The sequence below is a fragment of the Acanthisitta chloris genome, unplaced genomic scaffold, assembly GCF_000695815.1.
Source record: "Acanthisitta chloris isolate BGI_N310 unplaced genomic scaffold, ASM69581v1 scaffold11908, whole genome shotgun sequence".
NCBI lineage: Eukaryota > Metazoa > Chordata > Aves > Passeriformes > Acanthisittidae > Acanthisitta > Acanthisitta chloris.
In genome coordinates this window covers 34,597-55,925 of record NW_008687629.1, presented here as the reverse complement: position 1 = coordinate 55,925, position 21,329 = coordinate 34,597, and the positions used below count along the sequence as shown (strand labels likewise).

The window sequence follows — 21,329 nt, the reverse complement described above, 5'->3', positions numbered from 1 at the left end:
CTGTTTAGGAAGACACTTTCAAACTTTTGAATTCTGTGAAGTGGTGAAGTGATGAAGTGTTGGGATGTAGTGGACATTGTATTCTGTTGACTGTTCTTCACAGTGTGTGTAGGTTTTGCTGCTAGGTCATGCTTTTTTCTCTTTCTGCCTAGCCTTTTTTTCATAACTTGCAAATTTTACATTTTCCAGCTTAGGTAATGTATTTGTTTTACAGAAGTGAAGAATATACAGATCACTGAGAATTTGGGGTCTTTGATATGCAACTGAACCCCTAGTGCAGGTGTTTCACCTGCTAGTTCTGCAGTCCATTAATGATTATTTCCCATAGCTCAGGTTTTGCTCCCTGACAGGACTGATGCTCTGACATCTTGTAACAAAGTTCATGTATGTTAATGATGTGCAGCCCTGCGAGTGGATCAGCTAATTGAACTCCTCCAGCTCCTGTATTTTGAAGTGTTGTTCTTGTATGATGGTGAACATGAATGTTTTATATGAACAGCTGTACTGGTTCAGACAAAGGCTTTGTCAAATCCAGTACTTGTCTGCAGCAGCATCTGGAGTGAGCAGTTAGGGATGAAAAAGAAGAGGGAGAGTGTGTGTGTGTGTGTATGTGATACCTCTCCTGAACTCTCCCTCAGCCTCACGCTATTTTCAGTCCAGGGGATTTCCTGAGCCTGATGTGGTTTGTCTAGTTGGAAACTCCCGAGGGATCTCTCTTATTCAATTTCCATTGAAGCCCATCTAATTTCTTTTTTTTTTTTTTCTCTGAGTCTTCAGTATCTTTTGGCAAGGAATTCTAGTAGCTGTTGTGTGAAGTTTTGTTGTACATAGCTCTTACTAACTCCTTGGTACTTTCTATTAATAAAAACCAGACATTGAACAGTCAGTCTCTATCCATGGAGAGACAGGTTGCCTTTGATATTCCAGGACCAGGTTTGCATGTTCAATCCAATATGCATGTAAAACATTAATTCACTGGCACAGAAATGACTTCAGTTTTGTTGTGTGATTTGCTCTGTGGTTTGCTCTTTTGACTGCTGCTGGGATTGAGCTTAGAGTTCCATGAAGTATCTAATGTATGACGTAGGAAATAGATCCTGAGATTAATAGTCAGCTCACAACTCATCAGTTTCTGTATTAATAGCATGAGGCAGTGTCTCATTGAAAGTTTACCTATGCAGAATTTTGTTTGCATTTTTATTGCCCAATCCAGTTTCATAAGGTCCTCCTGCATTTTTTTCAGTTATTTTGTGTTCACTGTCCCTGGTCACTGTCCTTTGGTAGCTTCTTCACTGTGTCACCCATCCAGACCACTTAGGAATTTGTCAGACAATGCAAGTCCCAGTGCAGAATCCTTCAGAACTGTGCTGGTGACTCCCCTAGTGTCATCTTGATTATATCTCTATTCTTTTTCTTTGCTAACCTAAGTAACTGAGGCTTATATGGTAGCTCTTGAATCCTTTGAGTAATTCCATTAAGCTTTTATACAGGATTAGCAGCTTCAGATTTTCATTTGGATAAGTGTTATGAAAATAAGCTGGCAGATTTACAAGGGAAAAAATCCTGCAGTAACACCCACACTCTGGTTTCTGTCTCCTCTGTGGGTTCACTGGATTGACCAGGGCTGTAAGCCCAGCCTAGTTAGACATCAGTCCACTATAAAACAGAAATCCATTACAAATCAGACTGTATCACCCTTGCACTTCCTGGTAATACTTCTTAAAAAAGGAGTGTATATCTAAAAGTAAAATCATGGAGCTGCTTTTGTGCTTCTGAGCACTTCCAGTGCTTTGATTCCAGCTAGGTGTTTAGTCTCCTGTTTCTCATGGCAGGGCAAAGCTTTGTGGCAGGAATTGTCTGAACTGAGACAGAGCATTAGCATTATCAATTTTTTGTGTTTCACAATAGTGTCTCAGTCCCTTGGTGGTGAATCAAGTCCCTGCTATGCTGTTTATTGTGCAATAACATCAAACATCACCAGCACACAGAGAAACTGTCCTTGCTCTGAAGACTAGACAGCCAAATTTCTTAGATTATCGAGGAATGTAGTTAAAAAATAACAACTTCTTTTACTTCTGGATTCACATGTTTTTAAGTGCCATGTGAAATTTATTAAGGACACAGATTCCATTGTTTGCAGGACTTTAAATAGGCTTTGTTTCTGCGCTTTGACAGTGCCTTCCCCAGTGTGTGGCTGCTTGGTTTGTGTGTTAAGGATTGGTTTAGTTTTTCACAGAAAGAAGCAAAATAAATTATGGTAAACTTGCAGATTCTTCCATGAGAGATAAGAGCAATTTGGACTTCTGTTGCCATCATATGCTGTGGCCATGCTTATGGTTATAGGTTTTTATTTGCAATTTACTGAAGTGTGAATGTGGTTTAGTATGTTGTTGACTGAACTTGCCAACATTTTTACTTTGATTTATGCTAATTAGGGTTTGCATGTTTTTTCCTACCTGTAGTTGTCAGGGAGAGTAAGGATAGTTCATTTTTAATATAGCCACTGGGGAAAAAAATGCTATGAAAAAACTTGGTTCTGGTTAAAAAATGCAGGCCTTGATATTTATATTTATATAGAAGAGTAAAGATTATGTAATATTTTCGTCACTATTCACTTGAACAATTGTCAACTGAATAATTATCAAATAATTATTGAATAATGGTGTAATTATCAAGCCTTGTCAAAGACCATAGTGGGGGCAGAAAAACTTTTGTAAATGAGAGCTCTTAATTGTAAACTATGGAACCTATTACTATGTAACTATGTAACATAAACTATGTAAGAGTTTACAATTGTAATGTAATAGACTGGAATATTTCAAAGAATAATAGAGGAAACTTAGTACAAAACAGCAGTTACAACTTCAGTATTGTGTGCAAACATGTTTGTTCTCATCCTCAAAATGTAGCAGGAGCCAGGGAGGCACAGGAAACACAGTTTTATCCCTTTTGGGAGTGGAAGGAAGGAAGAAGTTTCACCTGTAGCTTCATCCAAGAGCTCAGCTTCGCTGTAGCAGATGTATCAAAATGTGTCAAGAGTAAATTTGAGTCTTGAGAGATTTGTTTACAGATTATGCAAATGAGCAGCATATTGGTTTTTAACTTCTTCACTGTGTAATCCTGTAATATATTTTTTTCCTCTGCTGTCATTCCCAGTGTAGTGAATTTAAGCCTACAGACAATTTGCTTCCTTTTTAAATTACCTTTTATGATCTCCAAGACATTGTCTGTGGACCTTTAGTTTACCTGCAAGGACAGTAGTATAGTTTTTGCTCTCTTACTCCACCATTTATATTACTTTAAAAGCTGATAGTAGGTATATCTTTAAGAAAACTTGAAAGCTTGTTAAAACATTAAGTATTTTTTTTTTCATTTACAAAAAACATGTTTGTGTAGGGCCTTGCTTTGTGGGTATATAATTTTTAGAGGCCTCTTGGTGCTGGTAAAATACAGATGAGGTTACTGTAGATTAATTCAGTGGGTTTTGTGGTTTGGCTTTGGTTACTGTTTTCCAAGTTTAGAAAGAATTGGGGGGGAAAGACCTTACTTTTAAGCTCCTTAAAATAAATTCTCTTTTGTATGAAAGGGAATATGGAGAAAAAAAAAGGTGTTAAAGACTTGAAAATGTCTTGCTTGGCATGACCTTTTGGTCAGTCTTGCTGCTGATAGTCTGATAAGAAGAGTTACATACCTTAGCACTTTGTTAGTGTGCTTGTATCAGGCTTCATTGAAGGGTGATTTAAGTATACCTTTCATTTACTGCAGTCTTTAGTAACCTTTCTGGTTTTATGCTGTCCTGGTGTATTCCATAGACACAACTGTCACAAGAAGCTGTTTCTGTTGCTCTCAGTGTAGTCTCAAGACACTTCTTTGAAAAAAATATTCTGTGTGTTTGTTATGACAATGTCTGTATTCCATTTAATTTCTAGGGAATAATAGGATTATTTAGTCTTCAGAAAATGTTATTTCCGTGCCAGAACAACTGTTGTGGGTAGTGAACCTGGAGTGTTCCAGTTTCAGTTTCTGTCCCATTGATTCTCCTCTCTGTTGCTTTGCTGTAGGTAATTTAAAGTTGTTTTACAGTAACTAGATCTCAGGAGACTAAAGCTTAGTTATTTTCCTCTGCTGATTCTTGTAGATCAAAAGAATGTTTAGCGACTGTCACACTGAGCAGAATTTTGAGTAATATATCCATTCTAATGTAGTCTAAGTAGAAAAATCCAAGTGTTTACACCATGTTGTGTTCTCATTCCTGTACAAGACACTTGATAAATTGGCTCTTGTGCCTCTAGTGGTTAAGCTGCTGACAGTTTATCTACTGTGACCTTGTTAAGGTCATCGATTAGTATTACAAAAACTGAGTGTTACTTAAAATGAAAAAATACCCTGGGAAATGGAGTAAGTAGAAATCATAAATTTTTTTACTTTGGATTTGTAAATAAAAAGTCCTTTTCACAAACCATTGATAGAGATGAGTGATTTTTTTTTTTACTAGGTAATTCTCATTGTAAGCAATGTCCCTTCCTCATATTTTATAGCTGGAAATGGAGAATTCTTTCCAACTTAGTAGTTAAAATAACTAGCCTTGCACTAATTATTTAGTGTATTTATGTGCTCTCCCTGTTCAGATTAGCCATGGTCAGTGTGAGGATGGAAAGTATTATTTTAGCAAGAGTGTGAAAAAGATTTAAAAGGGATAATAACTTATTTGTTAGAAAATATGCTCTCAAATGAAGCTTCACATCTATCAGCAGAAATGTTTGCTCTGTTAGTGACTTGTATTAATTTGATATGAAAAATGCCTCTAGTCCTGGGATGGGAAAATAATCAGTTTGTATGAAATTTTGTTTATTCTAAAACATAGTGGAAATGGATAACAGTTTTGTAAAACAGAGTACTTGAGAGCTGTAAAATGAGAACTCTGAAATACTATTTAAGAAATTTGCTTAGATTTCCAGTTTTTATATCATGCATATATTTGGTAACTTAATATTAAAATAGGTAATTGAATTTGATATTCAAAAAAGCTGAACTATAAAATCTGAATTTTGTTGTCTTGTTTCTTAATTCTTCTTACCTGTCTCTCCTGATGTCTCTTCTCTCTTCTCCCCATCTAATAAAGGCAAGACATGCTTTAACTGGTCAGCCAAAGTCAATCACATTTTGTTAGCCTAGATCTCAAGATCTGAATTTCTCAAATGCCTCATGTAAATAAGTGTTAAGATAGAAAAAGAGGCCACATTGTCATCTCATTCAGGGTAAGCTGAAGCATTAACTCAGTCCTTAATAGGTGAGAAGCATCTAAACAAAGTGTCAAAGTTTTGATTGAAGTGGTTCAGTATCCAGAAGCTTTGTGATGTCACTGAATCAGGATGGTTTGGGTTGAAAGAAATCTTTAAAGACCATCAACCCTCACTTCCGTGGGCAGGGACATCTTTCACTAGATAAGGTTGGTCAAAGCCCTGCCCAGCCTGACCTTGAGTACTTGAAATAGATCATCCACAACTTTTCTGGACGAGTTGTTCAGTGTATCACCACCCTCATCATAAAAAATGTCTTTCTTTTGTCCAATTGGAATCTTCCACTTTTCAGTTTAAAACCAATGCCCCTTTCCCTGTCACTATAGACCCTCATAAAAGGCCTGTCCCCAATTTTCTTACAAGCCCCCATTAAGTTCCCGCAGAGCCTGTGGATGCATCTGATCAGGTCCCATAAACTCCTTCCTTCACCTTCAGGATCCTTAGACAGTCTCCAAACCCATCTCTGACCTCTTCCTGCAGCAGGCAGGTCTTCATTCTCCTGTGACTGGGCTGGTGTGGCTGGAGCACTTGCTGGTGAAGACCAAGACAAAAAAGTCAGTAAGTACCTCAGCCTTTTGCATGTCCTGGGTAACCAGGTCTCCCATTTCCTTCCAGAGAGGGCCCTTTTTATCACTGATGGACCTGTTGAAGCTTTTCTTGTTGCCCTTGATGTCCTTGGTCCTGGTCCCTATCAGGGCTTTACCTTTCCTAACCTGATTCCTGGCTGCCTGCTCCTCCCAGCCTACCTGTCCTTGGTTCCACCGTCTGGAGGCTTCCTTTTTCTGCTTGAGTTTGTGCAGGACCAGCTTGTTCATCTACGCAGGCATCTGGTGTTTTTGCCTGTCTTCCTTTGGTAGGCATGCATTGCTCCTGAGCTTGGAGGAGGGGAACCTTTGCATATTAACCAGTTTTCTTGGGCCCCTCTTCTCTCCAGGGAGTCTACCAAGCAGATCCCTGAAGAAGCCAAACTGCTCTCCTGAAGTCCAGGGTAGTGAGCTCTGCTGTGCACCCTCCTTGCTGCCCTAAGGATCCTGAACTCCACCATTTCACAGTCACTGCAGCCCAGGCTGCTCTTGGGCTTCACGTTCCCTACCAGCTCCTACTTTTTGGTGAGAACAAAATCCAGCATAGCACCTCTCCTCATTGGCTCTTCTATAAACGAGGGAAGGGAGTCATCATCAACACATTCCAGGAACCTCCTGGTCCTGGATTGCTTATGCCCTGCAGTATTGTCCCTCTGACAGATACTGTGGTGGTTAAAGTCCCCCATGAGGACCAGAGCTCATGAATGTGAGACTGCTGCTGTCTGTCTGTAGAGAGCCTGATTGGCTTGGTCTTCTTGGCCAGGCAGCCTGTGGCAGACCCCAATATAATGTGACTTGTCCTTGCCCTCCCTTTAATCCTGACCCATAGCCTCTCAGTCAGCTCCTTGTTGTTCCCAGGCAGAGTTCCATGAACTTCAGCCCTGCCTATCTTTCCTAAAGACCCTGTATCCTTCCATTCCAACACTCTAGTCACAGGAGCCATCCCACCCCATCTCAGTGACACCAATATGATGACAGGCATGCACATATCTCTAGCCTCTCTTTTTTTATTGCCCATGCTGCACATATTTCCATAAAGGCATTTAAAGTTGGGCCCCCAGGGAAGCTGCCTGGAGTGGTGGGAACTCCATTTTGCTGGTCTTCAGGTGCTCTCCTGCTGACCTGCAATCCATCTCCAGGCTCTGGGCATCTTTTGCTGGCTGTGACGTGAAACTGGTAGCATTGGGATGGATTGAGGCTCTCCTTCCCCAGCAACTTCAGTTTAAAACCCTCTTCACCAGCTTGGCAAGCCTGTGACCAAAGATGCTCTTCCTCTTCTCTGACAGATGGACCCCATCAGCCCCCAGAGAGACTTGCTGAATTAGAGCAAACTAATTTCTCATTGAGTCACTTTCTCACTTTTTTTTTTCTTGGATTTTTCAGCATGTCCACCCTTTCATAATTTCCTTTCCCAGTGGAACTTTCTGGCAGAAAGTTCTTATTTCTTGAACATTTAGGAAGTTCTGCTCCCTGTCAAAAAAGACAAATGAAGAGTGTCAGTTTTCCCATATCTATAAAACATGGGGTTTGTGGGGCCAACTGGGACTGTGACATTGACTTAGAGAGAGTGTTCATCGCATGCTGTGATGTGGAGAGCCAACAGGGGGAGGATGAAACAGATCTTTGAGTAGAATGTTGTTTTTCAACAGTTAAGATAATATGAGCTTCTTAAGAATTTGGGCTTGTGACTCTTGGATTTGAAGTATCTTGGTCACAATATTAGACTTTTCTCATACTTTCTCTTCTCTAATTTTGTGATGAGGACCTCCAGGCCCTTGCAGGATTTTTCTGCCTACTGTTACTTGTGCTTATTTGTGAGGTTCTGACTAATACAAACCTGTTGCTGACAGCGATTGAACACTCTTGCATTACACCCTTGCTCAAAAGCCACCAGAGAAGTAAGGTCTTCTCTGCAACCAGAGAAATGAGGCCACTTTAGTGGAGCGTAGAGTTTCATGGACTCTTAGCAGCTGATCATAGTCGGTTTCTTTTTGGTGATGTTGCAGTTGACTCATTGAAGATCTGGAATATGCAGTTGTACCTGGGAGGTGATGCAAAGAAAGCTCCTAAAAACTACCATGTTTTGTGTGTTGACATAGGTATCAACTTTCAATTTTCTTTGGCCACAAAGCACATGCTGCCCAGGTGAAATGCTGCCTGCAGGATATAATTTAGGTAGTTCCATTAGGTGATGTCTGTTTTGAGTGTGTTGCTTATCTTGTAATGGGGTTGAAACAAACTGGTAGGTTTTGCTTAGACACTTCAGACTTTTTTGTTTCCTTTCAGAGAAGGGATATTTCCTGCTAGGATTTGAGCTTTGTTTTCTCTTGCTGAGAAGCTGGAGAGGAGAGAGGAGACCTACACAAGCACATGGTTGGTTAGCAGACCAATCCAAACATGCCTTTTTTGGACTGGCTTCTGCTTTAGATAGCAGAATGCTACGTGTGTGGTGTTTGCACCTTCTGCCCCTTCCTTACCGAGACTGACTGGGGATTGTGGGTGGTGTCTTAGGATAGTTTGTCTATTTTGGGATATGGTTTAGAGTGTAAGCTCTCAGGTAAGATAGGTGTATGCTTTGTGTTAAGAGGGTTAAATGTTAATTCTGGCATGGATCAGTTATGTTCTGCTCACATTTTTTAAGTTATTCCAGAGATTTTTATTTTTATAAGGGCAGATTTTGGATGGTAACATGTTTTGCTGTCCTGAACCAAGGCAAATAATCAAAACTAAAATAAACCCCAAACAAACCCACCAACGAAACTGAACCTGAGGATAGCAGTAACTCTTTAGTGCTAGGATTTATGAAACTCCTGGCCAGATGAATTCATAAATTGAGTGTTTTATAAACAAGACTTTTTTTTTTATTATTCCAGAAATGGGAATCACTGCAAAACAGTAGGATTATATTGTCTTCTAGTGATGCAAAATATGCAGCCAGTCTTGGTTCAAACTAACATTTTTTTTAAAAATCAAACTCTAGTTTTTTCAGCTGATAGTAAAAAATCTCCACTTTTCCAAGCTAGGTCAAATGTATATTTCAGTCAACAGATTAGTTGTGAAGTCTTTGATGAAAGAGTCTCTTCCTGCATTAAAAAATACCTTTCCTAAAAGTCACCTTTAAACTTGGACCAATTCCTGTCCCTCTCCAAAGTGACACTGAGTAGATGTACTGTGTATTTGGAGTAAGCAGTATGTAAATGACTGCTTTCTACTTTGGTTTTTTTCACTGTTTAATTTTATTCATGTATGGATACATATTATCACAACTTATCATTTTTTCCTCTTTATAGGTCCTGCTGGGGACTTGCATCTGGCCTCAATGTGAAATTAAGGTAGAAAAACACATCTACATATGTGTTTGCTATTAGGATTTAGTTTATTCACTGGTCATGCCTGAAGAGTGATGTTCGTCTCTAGACGGCTAACAGCCAGGAAATATAAATGATTGTCCTAGAAGTCAAGCCTCTCTCCTATTTACTGGAGTGAAAATCACCTCCAGATATCGACGGAAAATCAACTACAGAAAATGCTTCACGTTATAAGGATGCCAGCCACCTAGATTCATGCGCCCTATCTGTACAGTTGTTGTGGATGGTTTGCCATCTGAAAGCTCCTCAAGCTCTTATCCAGGCCCTGTATCTGTGTCTGAAATGTCTCTGCTACATGCTTTGGGTCCAGTGCAGACCTGGCTGGGACAAGAGCTAGAGAAGTGTGGCATTGATGCCATGATTTATACTCGGTATGTCCTCAGTCTTCTGCTGCATGATAGCTATGACTACGACCTGCAGGAACAGGTATTTACATCTTTTAGATGTTGTCCAGTGAAAGTGAGTTTTTGTATCAGTTATGTTTTGTGTATTCTACATGGGTATGCCTCAGTTGGGGGGGTGCTTGTCTCTAAGTGTGTGGGTGGCAGAGGGTGTGAACCACACGGGAGTCAAATGTGATGTGTGAACTGAGATTAATGGAGTTAGGTTGCTGTATGAGCAACTACATTAAACAAAGTTTTCACATTGCTCCACTTGATGTCAGAATTGTTAACGCTGGAATGTTCTGTGTCATAAATGGAGACCTTCAGTACTCGTCATTCTAAGGTTCATTTGATGCTGGAACATCAATATCTTAATGTAATTCTTGTAAACTGTGTGTCAAATTGCCCTGCTCAACAGCAGTTGGTAGACCCCCCATCACTTCTCATGGATTTCATCTCATGTTATTTTCAGTAAAGAATAAGAGACAGTGGAACAGTGAGTGGCTGTGCATGGCTGTAATTCAGGGGAAGAAAAGTGAAGTCATCTGTCAGACAGGCGTGACTTGTAATGTTTCCCTCTCCATTTATTGCTGTGGATTTTGTATGACCCGAGAACATGCTCTTCAGTCCTGATTTCACATCTTTCTTTGTGTTTTCTTCCCCTTCTTCTTATTTAATTTTTCTGCATCATGAACCTGTATCAAGGTATTTCTAATAGTGGAGTTTTCTGGACATAGTACTCAGGGAAATTACAGTGTTTCCGAGACAGAGTGACAGTGCTGTTAGTCATAGACTGGTCCTGTAAGGTGGCTGTGATGACAGTGGGAAGGAAGGAAAACAAATACCTGCCTTAATTATTAGGTTTTTGCTGTTGCTGTTGTTGTGGTAATTCCTCACACATTGCCTCCTAACTGCTTCAGAGCTGCCATTGTCTTCTAGCTTATCTTCTGAAAAATCCAGCAAGAGCAGAGTAGGGTATTGTGACAGATATAAATGTAACTGAAGCAGAAAAGAGTTCATGTCAGATGCTGCCAGTGTTTGAACCCTTAGCAACTGTTACTGTGCATAAAAACCTTCATGCTTCCATTGTGCAAACCAGGAAACTTTGTGTGTAGAGTTTTTGTTCAAAAGTTTATCTGGCAGCAGTGGATGCCACCAGGAACAACCTCATGGTTAATAATAATAATAAAAACCTCCCAATGTAAGCAGCTTTTAGAATGGACCTTAACATTTAGGTCTTGGTCAGACATGAATAGTTATATTTTAGAAGGGAACAGAAAAAGGTTCCAGAACCTGTTTGAGAGGAGTACGTGGGATGAGGACACTAAAAAAGAAACCAAGTGTAACTGCATCAGAACTTGGGTAGCATTACAGATAGCCCTGTGGCCTTGGGGAAAAGTGAAGATGTTTTCCTTATCAGTCCATTTTAGACCATAGTCAAACTGTGAAGTTGCTATTGTGATAATTTCAAATTACTGAAGTGCCCAAATGAGTTTTCTTTTTATCAGGTGTTGCAAGTGGCAGGGTAACTGCTGTATGTGTAAACCTCATTCAGTTTGGTTCTCCTTTTGATACCTTAACTGAGTCCTTTGTGGGTTTGATAACAAAGCTTTAAAGAATATGTCTTTTCTTTTTCTAAGCTGATTATCTGAAACTAATGAGCTAAAGAGAGAATACTAGGTGCTGACAGGATAGCCAAAACCTGTGCGGCTGAGCAGGTGCTGTGGTACCAATGTGCAGGATGTCTTCTGAACAACATCGAGCTTTGAAGTTGGAACTTCCTTTTCCACCTCCTCCAATCTGATCCTATTTATAGCATGCTTTTACTGCATTTATTCACTCCACTTCAACTAAACCATTTTCTGAGTTTTGAGACCTAGCATCAATTTGGTTTTTTTAGGATACTCTGCAGTAATAATTGGATTCTGTTGTGAAACATGCAGCTACCTAATTCCTTTCTCAACTAGTTTAGTCTTTGAAACCTGCAAATACAAATTTCTTACATGGAAACTTGAGGAAATATTAAAACACGTGCTTATTCTGTTATTTAATTTATTATTTATTTTTATTTTACTTATTGCCTACTGGTTCTTTGTATGACCTGACATTTTCAGGTTAGTTTTAGTTAAGTAGTTCAGAAAAAAGAAAATCTGTACTCTGAAATACGTATTTGCATATAAGTGATTTCAATCCAATTTTGATAATGGGTACAACATCAAGACAAAGGGGAAAAACAAATACTAGTGTTGTTTGCAAACAGAAATCAGGGAAGCAAGCAGCAATTAAATATCTAAACAAGAAATAAACAAGTAAAATATTTAGAGTTGCTGAACTCCTTTAATTCAGGCTAATTCCCATTGAAGAGTTGGTTCTTAGCATCTCAGGAATTTTTTCTCCAATACAGTTCCTTTAGTTTTTGAGAAAGGTGACAGAATTTCCAGAGAAAGAACTGTTCTCCATAGTGTGCTCATGGCAACTTAAGAGGACAGGTAAAATGGGGACAGAGGCACTCTCTTCATGGGGACCCACATGGAGAAGACAAGAGACAGTGGGTACAAGTTGCACTGGCTGCAGTTTCATCTTGGTGTGATAATTTTTTCTCTGGAACAACCTCCTCAGGAACCTGATAGACTCCCCATTGCTGGAGGTATTTGAGACACAGTAGGACAAGGCGCTAGGATGATCTTGTTCTTTTCCCTTGAAAAGGTAGACCAGATGATTTTTTGAGGTCCTTTCCAACGCGGGTTGTTCTGTGATTCTTTGCTTTCAGAACTCTGTTTTTGTGGGGAGTGATTAGCCATCACTTCGTCCCCAAAATACAGCAGTGACTTGTGTTTTGAGCAGGTTAGAAGGAATGTGTGGTCTCACAATGTGATTACACATGTGAACAATCCATTGCAGTTCCCTTTTTTTGAAGGTGGGAGGAGTGAAAAGGACAAACTTAGGAAAACTTAATCTTATGGATACTGGCATCTTCATTAGAAATGTTGCAAGCTGAAGTTAAGATCTTTCCACCTCAGAATGTTGATGGCATTGTTAGCACTGCTTTAGTGCTTGCTTTTTAGTGTTCTGGTGTCATCAGCTGTAGCAGGGAAATGGAACTGACATCCTGGGCTGAGGTTCTGTCAGGTAAGTACAAAAAGATTTAAAACAAAAAATAAGTGAAAAAACCATCCCCAGGCTTATTAGGCATCCACAGCTATTGATCAGTCACTTCTGTGGCTTCCTCCCAATATTGCCTGTTGCCTATGGTGAGCTAGTTTGATGTGTGGATAGAAGATAAGATTAAAGGGGGTGTAGGGAGGGTTGGGTTGGTTTCTTCTTCCTTTTTTTTTTTTGGTGTGTGTCTGGGGTTTTTTAAGTCTTGTTTGTTTGTTTGTTGTTTTGTTTGTGTTTTGTTTGTTTTTTTCCCCAGTGTTAATCCTATGCCCTGCCCAGTTAGAATGGTCTGTGTTGGGTATGATTGTATGGATTCAGGCTCAGTATCCCAGAGTGATAGATCAGTAAGTCATGGGTTTCCACAGAGCTGATAGGGTTTTGGGGTTTTTTTTGCAAGTACAGAAAACATAGGGGAAAGTAAAACCCTAATACACTGCAAGCAAATTTTACTGGATTGTTTGCAGGTTTTATTCTGATTCAGTGGTTTAGTCTGAAATATCTGCTAAAATTTTGGGAAAACTTGTAAGCTGGTATGTTTGCCCAGCTGTGTTTCAAAGGGCTGGGGAGCTTTCAAGAAAGGAATCTTGTCCATGGTAAATTGCACTGTGGTACCAAGATCTTCAGGACTGGTATGGTTATACAGATGCTAAATATACACACTTGAAATGTTTGTTTGTTTTTAAATACTCAAGTACTGAAGGTAACTTAGTTAATGTTGGCATCTAGAGCACAGTTCTTATTAAATCAGTACTTGCTACTTTTGGAAATGAGTCTAAAACCTTAAGATGGAGAAGTTCTTAAGCAGTCCTTCATTCTTAGTGTGCACAATGTTTTTTAATTCCCTTCTCCCCTCCTTTTTTTGGCAGCAATGATACTGCTGCTGGGAGGGTTTGAGAGGACAGGGGAGAAGGCTCTTGGGGCCTGTTTTTTTCCCCCGGTGTTGCTTGATGGAGGAGAGAATACCAAGTATGAACTGGGTCTGCACATGTTCCTTGATTACTGTGTCACAGTTCATAGAAATAGTTTGGGGGATTTTGTAACTAGTTGGTTTACATTTGTCATATCAGAAGACAAGTAAGGGTTTCAGGGGTAGATTTGCCTTTTGGGTTTTTTTTTCCCCTTGTAAACAAAGATATTGCTTGCTTAGAAACTTTCTAGAGAACATGATTCTCAAATTGGTTTACACTTGTTTTAGGTGTCTACGTGGTCAAAAGTGGTAAAGGAACCTGTTGAACTGAACCATGTTATACAACATACTCTTTATTTAGGTGTGTTAGGGTTTTTATTTGGTTTGGTTTGTTTTTGTAAGATTTGAGGCCTATCAATAGTGTCTAATCAAAATGTTTGGAAACCTCTGGTATTTGGTGCTGAGGCAGGTGACCTTCTAGTTGTTTCCAGTCCATTAAGGATAATCTCATCAAATCAGTATGGGTTTAAAGGCTGTTTAATGTAAGTGCAGAATGTTTTTGTTAATTATATACACTTCCTTCATTTGCATTTTATCTCTGAATTTTCTCGTTTTGGAATAATGGAGAAAATCATGAAATGACTGACAAATTTTTAACTTTTGGGGACCCACAGATTTGCTGTGAACATTTGAAACAGCCTTTTGACTTCACACTAGATTGGTTTTTAATCAGAATACCTTGCTCATAGTTTCCCAATGGCAAATCAACTAGGTGCTTTTAAGGTTTCTGATTAAAAGTATATTTGTAGATACACGTGTTCTCAAACCAGTTTGTGACACAGTAAATATTGCATTGAGATAGTATAATCTGTGTGGAGCAGGAGGCATTGCCTTAAAATATACTTTGTGTGAAACATTATTTCATTGGACTTCTATTTGCACAGCATTAAAATCAGTGTTCTGTGTTGTATCTTTCACATACTATTTGAAAGTTTAGCTGATTTTGAATGTAACAAATGTGTGGGTTTTGCCTGCAGACTGTTCTCCCTTTTGAAGGGATAGAGCCTTTATTGAAAAAACCAAACCCCAAACCCAACAGCTAGACACTGTGTGAGATAAAGGCTTTGTTTGTAAGCCTTTGGTCATGCAGCATGAAGGTCTCAACACATTTGTTATGCATGTTTTCCATATCAAGTGTCTTCTGTTGCTTTTGATCTGCTTCTTTCAACTCATTTTTGGAAGTTAACATTTTCTGTCTGACCCTCAAAAGTAAAAATCCTCCAAAAAAATAAATTAAAGAAAGATAATGTTTTCCTAACTCTCAAAATTAGGTAGCTGTTGTACTGCAAACTTCATTCTTGTGTGACAAGGATGAGATTTTTGCTCCTGATTTTTCAGCTTTTTAACAGGGAGGCTTTTATTCTGGAAGGCTGAGTATTTGTAGACTGGTTTGAAATAATTCCATTTGGGTAATCTTTTACATGGAGGGACAGAAAGTCTTCAGAATGAGAGCTGTGCTGTTGCTGACTCTCTGATCGTAGGTTTTAGTCATTAACACTTATGTATTTGAAGTCCAAAACGGAGTTTATTTTTTTATATTAAGTGAAGAACGGAGCAGTGGGAGAGACCTTAGCCCAAGGATGATCTAATTTAGAGGTTTACCCTGTGGTTTTATCCCCATAAATGCTTTTCGCCTGTCCCTCTGAACTGGGATGGGGATATCATTGCCAGCTTTACATTCGGCTGGTATGTGCTGCTGACACGGGACACTTTTTGGTGACAGCACTTACGATGCACTTGCTTGTTGGTTCTCAGATCCTGTGGCATGTGGGATGTTTGTTCTCCTGCCATCCCATGTTAACCCAGCAGAGGGACCTGACGTCTGGATTTATAGGCTAGTAATGGATATTAGTTTTTCACACGTCTGTTTTTTGGGGAAAAGAATGTGGGTTTTTGGTATGTGCTTTGAAGTGAAAATCTCATCCATAAACTAAAGATAGGAGGAGAAATGAGGATTTGGTCTTCTATACTATATTAACCCTGTATTAAATGCTAATGTGGCTGGCATGCCTGTTTAACAAAAATGACAGTGCTGCTGTTGGTTCAGTTACAGGAGGGAAATGCTGTGTGACTATTGCACACAAGTAAATTTCTTGAATGCAAAACGTTTTCAGTTTAGTTTGTGTTTTGTGTTACTCCTTATTAAGCTGTACAACAGACTGGTAGGAACAATCTTTGAAATTTTCTGACCGTAGTTTTTTAGTCATTACCTCAACTAAGTATGGAAAATTAAAGTTGTAGAAATTTGTGTGTGAAGAAAAGAATAGTTAGGTAGGAAGGGGAGACCAAGATTTCTGCCTGTACATTTTTTTATATGATTAATTTGAAGTTTTTAGATTACTCAAATATGTATGTTTGCAGCATTGGGAATAACTTTCCCTTTTTCTCACAAATTGAAGAAAGGACTGATTTATCATATTTAGAAAATGGTGCTGTATCCTCAAATTAATATGCCCATAAAACTTACTTATTAATACAAAAGTTAAACTATTTTCTAAAAGCTCAGATAACTAAGGTTGAAAGCTCATATAGGAAAACTTAGCTATGGTCCTGCCCCCATCCTTTTCCAGGAATGGGGGACTGTAGGTGAGGACTGTATAACTGAAACTTTGGAAAGTAATTTCTTTGTGTGCAATACTAATTTTGTGAGAAAAATTCTGGGGGATGTGGATTTCTCTTTGGTTAAGCAGTAGAAGATGACTAAAATGGCTTTACAGTAAAAGCATGTGCCTCAGAAAATCTATTTATTCATCTTTAGTTGGCATTTGACTTGTTAATTATGTGATAACTGATGTGTTCTGTATTTGTCTGGTGACTGTTAGATGTGGGGCATGTTTGGAGTATCATGGACTGTGCATTTGTATTCTTTATTCCATTTTAGGAGTGGGAGTTGCTGTGGCAGGGAGCTCAGCACTAGGCTCTCAGGGGCATTGTATTTGTGCACACTGTCCAGGTTTCAGGGTAGTCAGCTTCAGCTGATAGTGCGAAAGAAAAGCCTTTGTTTTCAAGGACTGTGGTTATCTGAGAAACTTTATTTTCAAGTTCTCTTCTGTGTTAGTATTGGTGTGAGTTTTCATGTTGAGCTGCTCGTTCCCTTTTTTATTGTTCTGACTGCTAATGTGTTCTCACAAGGGCTTACACAATGCAAAGCAGATACACAAGCTCAGGTGCCAGGCTGGTGAGTCCTCCTAACAGTCAGGATTTATTTGCAGCCATTCCTGTGCTAACACAGTTGTACTGTTGGGGATTTTGGGGCTAGCTGTGATCCCTCCTTAGTGTTTGTGTGACACTGTGTGACAGTACAGTTGCCACATTTCTCCACACATAGATGTATGCTGCCTATACTGTCTGCAATCAGATGATTACAGTGGTCCATGGTGCTTGCCACAGAACTATTTCTAAATTCAGGAGAGCAGCCATAAATGCTATAAAATAACTTCTCCAGTCATAACCTGCCCCTGTCTGACATCTTGACTCTGTGGTGGCCGTTTCAGTTGAGTTCTTGGCTTCCTTTTCTGCCACGTAGGTCAGATGTGTAAGTAAAATGATGTCTTTATGACTGTAGCTATAGGCTTGCTGAATTTGATTCTTTGCTGCTTTTGCTTAAATGGAAAAACTCTAAAGACAGCCTGCTCAGCAAGCATAAGATTTTGACAGATGCAGCATTTGCATGTTCTCTCATTCTTGGGAGTGGGTGTGACAAATTTCTTTTGCTTAGTTTCAGCCTAGAGTAACTTATTAGTGAGCATCACAAAGACTGTCCTTTCTAGCAAGAGTTTCTAATTGATGGAAACTTGGATTACAGGAATGTATACTTAGACAGATTAGTTTTGATAGGTAGAGTTCTTCCCTGCCTGCTATCAGTCCTGAATGCCCTGAGGACCTTGAGGTCATATCAGTACACGATGTGGTCTGATGTATCTATTAGAGTTTTTCCTGAATCTCAGTTTAGCAGAAGCATTTTTTCAGGGAAGATCACTGAAGGTATTGATATGTTCTGCATGTTGAATAATTGTGAAGGTGAAATCCACTTGTGATCTGTTACAATGCTCCCCAAATTCTCAACTGTGCATCCTCCTAGGGGTAGTGAGGATATAGTCCATTTTGGATATTTGTCGTAGAGTCATAGAATGGTTTGGTTTGGAAGGGACCTTGAAAGTCATCTAGTTCCAACCCCCTGCTATAGGCAAGGATACTTTCCTCTAGACCAGGTTGCTCAAAGCCCCATTCAACCTGGTCTTGAACACTCCCAGGGATGGGGCAGCCACAGCTTCTCTTTCAGCACCTCACAACCCTCAGAGTAAAGTATTTCTTCCTAATATCTAATCTAATGCCCTCCTTCAGTTTAAAGTCATTCCCCCTTGTCCTATCCCTACATGCCCTTGTCAAAAGTCCCTCTGCAGCCCTTCTGTAAGCCCTTCAGGTACTGGAAGGCTGCTGTAAATCTCCCCAGAGCCCCCTTTTCTCCAGATTCAGCATCCAGATTCTTTTAAACTGTCTTCATAGGAGAAGTGCTCCAGCCCTCTCATGGCCCTCCTCTGGACTCTCTCCCACAGGTCCATGTCATGCTTATGTTGAGGGCCCTAGGCCTGAATGCAGTACTATGGGTGGGGTCTCATGAGAGTGGAGTAGAAGGACAGAATCACCTCCCTTGACCTGCTTGACATGTTGCCTTTGCAGCCCAGGATGTGGTTGACTTTCTAGGCTGGTAGTGCACATTGCAGGTTCATTTTGAGCTTCTCATCGACCAACACCCCCAGGTCTTTCTCCTTTGGGCTGCTCCAAAACCATTCTCTGCCCAGCCTTTATTTGTGTTTGAGGATGTCCAGACCCAGATGCAGCACCTTGCAGTTGGCCTTGTTGAATTTCATAAGGTTCACACAGGTCCACCTCCCAAATCTGTCAAGGTCCCTGTGGATGGCAACCTTTCCATCCAGTGTGTCAACCACACCACACAGGTTGGTGTCATTGGCAGACATGCGGAGGGAGTAGTCAGTCCCACTGTCCATGTTGCTGGCATTCCCAGAGGAATGTCAGTTGTCACTGTTCTCCATTTGGGCACTGAACCATTGACCACAACTGTTTGAGTGAGACTATCCAGCCAGTTCCTTATCCACTGAGTGGTCCATCCGTCTAATCCATGACTTTCCAGTTTAGAGACATGGATTTTGTGCGAGACAGTGTCACAAGCTTTGCACAAGTCCAAGTAGTTTATGGCATTTGCTCTTCCTTTATCCTGTCCACCAAATTAGTCAGATATGATCAGCTCTTAGTGAAGCCACGTTGGCTGTCACAAATCACCTCCTTATTTTCCATGTGCATTAGTACAGTTTGCAGGAGGATCTGCTCCATGTTCTTGCCAGGCACAGAGGTGAGACTGACTGGCCTGTAGTTTATTGACTCTTCCTTTACTCCTTTTTCAAAAATAGGGGTTATATTTCCCTTTCTAATGTTGCTATTTACGTAGATTATGAGCTTCATCATGATTTTATTTCAGGCTTACAACATTATATCACATTTGTTTTCTTACAGATAGTAGGTACTTCTCTTTACAACAAATGAAAGAGGAATCACTACTCAACTTTCGCTTTTTTCTTTTGCTTCTCCAGTTTCTTGGTAGTGTGCAGGGAAGTGGTAGAATTGCTGCTTTTGCCTAGTTGAATAAGATAAACAATTTCAAAATATCTTTCTAACATTTGTGCCTGTATCTTAATTAGGGGTTGAATTAAGCACTCAAAATGCTGGATTTCTTGAGGCAGCATTAGTGTAAAGAATACAGATGCTTCACCAATGTGAAGTTTATGGTTCTTTGGTTATTCTTGCCATGAAACTTTGCACTTTCAGTGTCTTCACAATTAAAAATTATCTAGTTATCTAGTTACATAGTAGGTAGGGTACAGTAGGACTCTGAAAAATAGATGTTCAAATAACAGTTTGCATATTGAGACTTGGTTTTTTTCAGTATCCAGATGGCATCTTTCTGTTGAGATTTATTTATTATCAGATGGTCATCCCTTAAGAAGTTCCACAAACTCACTCTCTAGGGTGTGACCCCACCTGGAATAATGTGTGCGGTTCTGGTGCCCTCGAAGTAAGAAGGACATGGAACTGTTGGAGCAAGTCCAGAGGAGGCCACAAAGTTGATAAGAGCACTGGAGCATCTCCCCTGTGAGGACAGGCTGAGGGAGTTGGGGCTGTTCAGCCTGGAGAAGAGAAGGTTGTGTGGAGACCTCAGAGCACCTTCCAGGAGCTGAAGGGGCTCCAGGGGAGCTCCAGAGGGACTCTGTGTTAGGAGCTGCAGTGACAGGACAAGGGGCAAAGGGTACAAATTGAAAGAGGGAAATTTAGCTTAGATATTAGGAAAAAGTTATTTTCCTGTTCTGGTGGTGAGACCCTGTCCCAGGTTGCCCAGGGAGGCTGTGGCTGCCCCAATCCTGGCAGTGTTCACAGCCAGGTTGGATGAGCCTTGAGCAACCTGCTCTGGTGGGAGGTGTCCCTGCCCAGGGCAGGGGGGTAGGTCTAGATGATCTGTAAGGTCTATTCCAACCCCTAAAATTCTCTGATTCTATGGGTGCACAAACAAGGCAGTTGCTCTGGAAGGAGGGATGAGGCCATGATCCACAGCTCTGGAGTGAGGGCCTGAGAAAGAATTCCATTTAGCCTCCATTCCCCGTTAAAAAAAATCGAATATCTCTTAAAAGAGATTTTTCAGGTTTTAAAAATTGAAAACTGTCAAAGTTTGTAGACAAGTGTCAGATATCTTTCAAATGCTGTGTGTGAAGAACTGAATGAAATGCTTTATAAATTTCTGTCAGTGTGAAGGTTCTTGCTGCTCTGCTGACAGACAGCTGGTGAAGCTGCTCTGCAGAGGGGAGCTCTAATGTACCAGTACAAAGAAAAGCTTTGTTGGCATAGATAAAAGAGAGTACTTTAATATATAGCATTTTGAGAATGTTTTCCTACTGTAGATATTGTCTTATTGAACTTTCCATTTAAAACCAGAATAAATGAAGTAACCCAGTGCACATTTGCTGGTGTGCCTGGATTTTCATTTTGAGGAGTGTATTGCACAGGGCTACATATTTCTTCATTAGCAGCTGTGCCCATGTGGATGAGCAGGACAGGTTTGGGGAGCTGCTGGGGGGTAGGTGGTTCTCATCAGCTTGTATGTCCTCTACAGCCTCATCGTCTGTAAAGAAATATATAAACTGCAATTTTGGAGAAGACTTAAATTTTTTCTTTAAAAATGAAGTATAAATGTGCACAGTCTATTTAGCCTATTTTCTGATAATTTTATTTTTCTTACTTTTTTTGCTCTTATTTCTTTCTGTTAGTCCTTCTAATAACAGGAGCCTGTTCAAATTTCTTGTTTTAAATGGATCACTGGCACCTTGCATGAGTATAAGGAAAAACAGAGTGGCTGATAACTTTTTGTTCTTTCAGCACTAATTGCAGTTCTCCAGTTTTGGTGCTCAAATAAGACTTCTAGAAGTAAATTCAACAAACTGCTCTACTCCTTCCTGAAGGATTCAGTCATGTGAACCCTTTCAGCCCTTCAGTGGCTGCTT

The 21,329-nt window shown here is 40.0% G+C and overlaps 1 protein-coding gene across 1 annotated transcript in view; it reads left to right on the top strand.

Annotated features, from left to right (window-relative positions):
* Positions 1–9,180: 9,180 nt before the first annotated feature.
* The window catches only part of KIAA0232 (KIAA0232 ortholog), a 45,170-nt gene continuing 33,021 nt past the window's right edge, over positions 9,181–21,329 (top strand). The window contains 1 exon segment of the mRNA XM_009080687.1: positions 9,181–9,678. Coding sequence (XP_009078935.1) covers positions 9,448–9,678 — 231 coding nt within the window. The 5' untranslated portion in view covers positions 9,181–9,447.